Raw genomic sequence first — 2,760 nt, 5'->3', positions numbered from 1 at the left:
GGCCGCGCCCCGGCCCCCGCCTCCTCACCATTGTTAACCAGCCCCGCCCCCGCTCACCTGGGGACGTGCTGGTCCTGGGGTCCTGGGCTCTTGGTTGGAGGCGCTGACGCTGACGCGCCCTGGAGCTGCGGGCCCGGGCGGGCGCCTGGCCTAAGCCAGCGTGGTCACGCGCGGGCACGGCCGGCCCCTGACAGGCTTCCGGTGCACCGCGAGTTGATGCTGGCCATGCTGATGCACTCGTCCTGCCCGCGGGTCTGCCAGGCCGCCGCCAGCGCCCTGTCCACGCTGCTGCAGCAGAACGGTGAGCCCGGGACTCAGTGTGGGACCCCCACGGGCAGCCCCGGGAGGGTGGACACGGTGGAGCAGACAGAGCCCGGCCCTCCTCTGCTTGGAAGGGGGGCTCCCCTGCCCAGGCCCCGCCCACGGCCTGCGAGGAGCCCCGCGCGGGCTGCCCCTGCCTGCCGCCGGGCTGACCCGTCTTAGCTCTGGGAGACGCTCAGCTCTTAGCGTCTTTTTCGATTCAGAAAGGCGCTAAGGTTCCTTTGTTTCGGACCTTCCCGTGCAAGACCCTTCCAGGGCCGAGGACGGCTCCCTGGGCAAAACCCTCCAGGGGAGGCCGCGGGCAGCCCCTCGGGGGGCGCGGCTGCCGCTGCCCTGGGGACGCGTGGGCCCGAGTGACGGGCGCGCCCTTGCAGCCAGCTTCAGGAAGGTGCTGCTGGCCAAGGGCATCCACCTCAACGCGCTGGAGCTGATGCGGCGGCACGCGGGCGCCCCGGGGGTGGCGGCCAGCGGCTGCAGGCTCCTGGGCCGGCTGCTGGAGGGCAGGTAGGAGCCGCCCGGAGTGCGCCCCGGGCCGACGCCCCCACCCTGCTGGCCAGGCCCCTCCGCATGGGGGCGTCGGGCGGGACGGGCTGTCGCCCAGGCGGGGTGGGGGGCGGGGCCTGCCTTGCCTCGGGGTGTCCTTGGGGTGAGAGCCCGCCCCGCCCAGGACCTGAAAATGCTGCTCGGCCACTGAGTCAGCCCGGCGCCGCTGCCCCCCGCCCGCCTTGGGCTCGCCGCGCTCGGCCTGGGAGGCGCAGTCGGGCGCTCCACGGTCACGTCTGCCGTCCGCAGTGACGCCTCCCTGGACACCGTGACGGCCGTGGTCCCCAAGATCATCGCGGTCATGCGGAGCCACGAGGCCGAGCTGCCGGTGCAGCTGGAGGCCGCCCAGGCCGTCCTGCACGTGCTGGCGCCAGGTGGGCGCGGGCCTGGTGCCCTCTGTGGCCTGGTGGCCCGGCGGGCGCCTCCCCCCCACCCCACAGCTGCCCCCCATCCTCGCTGGGGCTGGTGCTGGCCTGAGGGGGGGAAGGGTGTGGGGGCGGGGTGGCCCTTCTCTGGCCGCTGAGGGGAGGTGCGGGCTCCCCTCAGGACCGCAGCGCCGGCGCAGAGGCCAGCGGTGCCAGCTTGCGCCGGTCGGGGCTGCCTGCAGGGCGCCCCCAGCACGCGCGTGGCCGCCGTGACGGGGGTGGACGGTGGTGGCCGGCTGGCGCGGCTGGCAGACAGGACCACCGCGCCCTCCACGGAGCGGCTGGGTGCCAGGCTCCCTCTCTGCCAGGGGCGGGCAGTGCGAGGCGGGCACCGGCGCTCCGGCCGGGGTCTGCTGCAGAAAGCGCTTCCCCTGGAGGCTGCCTGCGCTGCCAGCCTGGGGACCCCGCGTCGGGGCTGAGACCCTTGGGCACGGCCAGCGGCAGGGCCGAGGTCTGGAATCCCGCCCAGAAAGGCGCCTGGCGCTCAGGGGTCTGTCTGCTCGCAGGCGGGCGCGAGGGGCGCGGGGGCCTTGCGCTGGACGAGGTCAGGGAGCAGTGCTGGCGGAGCGGCCTCCACGAGCCCGTCCTGGCGGCTCTGCGCAGGGTAGGTGCTGCCCCGGCGGCCTGCCGCCGGCCAGGCGCTGCGGCCGAGAACCCGGGCGCGCTTCCGCCCTGTGCCCGCTGTTCCAGCCTGTGCCCCTCAGGGGGCTCCTGGGGGCCGTTCCTGCCCCTGGCTGGGCTGGTCTTAGCTGTCCTGCGTGTGCGGGACAGTGGCTGACCACAGCCCCGACGGCGGCCTCCCCTCGCTGGTGCGGTCTGCTTGAGCCAGGGGCCAGTGCCTGGGTGTGTCCAGCAGCCTCCTGAGCCCCGTGAGGCTGCTGCCTGGCCGGTGCCCATCCCAGAGGGTCAGGGAGCTCGAGGTCCGGCCGCGACTCTCCCAGCAGAGACGAGTCGCTGTGCCACCGCGCGGGCTTAGCCAGAGGCTGCCGGGCCGGACGCGAACCTGCCCGAAGTGGACCTTCTGTGCGTGCCCTCGCTGGCCTCTCGGGAGAGCTCCGCATTTGCTCGGGGCCTGAGCCGTGGGGGGTCTGAGGGCCAGGGCCTGGCGCCGCCCGCGGGGAGGGAGCCGGAGCGCCAGTCCTGCCCTGGGGGCTCCTGGGGCAGTGTGTGGAGCCCGTCCAGGGCGGTGAGCGCGTGGGGGTTTGGGGGAGAGGGTGGAGGTGGGGCCCGGGGTGGTCGCAGGTGTGGGGGGGGCAGCACCGCCTCGGGGTGCCCGAGCAGGAGCCCATGGGGTGGGGGCCTGGCCTGAGGCGCTCTGGGGTGACGGGAAAGGCGGGGCGCTGGCCCTGGGCCCTGGGGTCCTGTCCTGCAGCCGCACTGCTCCGTGGTGCTGGGGAGGGGCGGCGCCGCGGCCCGCGTCTGGACTCCTGCTGGAGCCACCTTGGTTCTGCGGGTGCAGCCGCTGCGGCGC

The 2,760-nt window shown here is 75.1% G+C and overlaps 1 protein-coding gene across 1 annotated transcript; it reads left to right on the top strand.

The window, feature by feature from the left end:
* Positions 1–202: 202 nt before the first annotated feature.
* LOC105854325 (leucine-rich repeat serine/threonine-protein kinase 2-like) lies at positions 203–2,067 on the top strand. Its single transcript, XM_012732264.1, has 4 exons — positions 203–301; positions 696–825; positions 1,114–1,238; positions 1,796–2,067. The coding sequence occupies exons 1-4, from the start codon at positions 217–219 to the stop codon at positions 2,065–2,067; spliced, it is 612 nt and encodes a 203-aa protein (XP_012587718.1). The 5' UTR covers positions 203–216.
* The last annotated feature ends 693 nt before the right edge of the window (positions 2,068–2,760 follow it).

This window comes from Condylura cristata, unplaced genomic scaffold, assembly GCF_000260355.1.
Source record: "Condylura cristata isolate star-nosed mole 26May11 unplaced genomic scaffold, ConCri1.0 scaffold00034, whole genome shotgun sequence".
Classification (NCBI taxonomy): Eukaryota; Metazoa; Chordata; class Mammalia; order Eulipotyphla; family Talpidae; genus Condylura; species Condylura cristata.
Note: the sequence above shows the minus strand (reverse complement) of the source record. Positions and strands in the feature narration are given on the sequence as shown.

What these genes read in the sequence shown, in the direction of transcription:
- LOC105854325 (XM_012732264.1), top strand. Translation starts at nt 217, where the DNA reads ATGCTGGCCATGCTGATGCACTCGTCCTGCCCGCGGGTCTGCCAGGCC. An exon ending in GGCCGGCTGCTGGAGGGCAG is followed by an intron (nt 826 to 1,113) that starts GTAGGAGCCGCC and finishes TGCCGTCCGCAG; the next exon opens with TGACGCCTCCCTGGACACCG. An exon ending in CCTGCACGTGCTGGCGCCAG is followed by an intron (nt 1,239 to 1,795) that starts GTGGGCGCGGGC and finishes GTCTGCTCGCAG; the next exon opens with GCGGGCGCGAGGGGCGCGGG.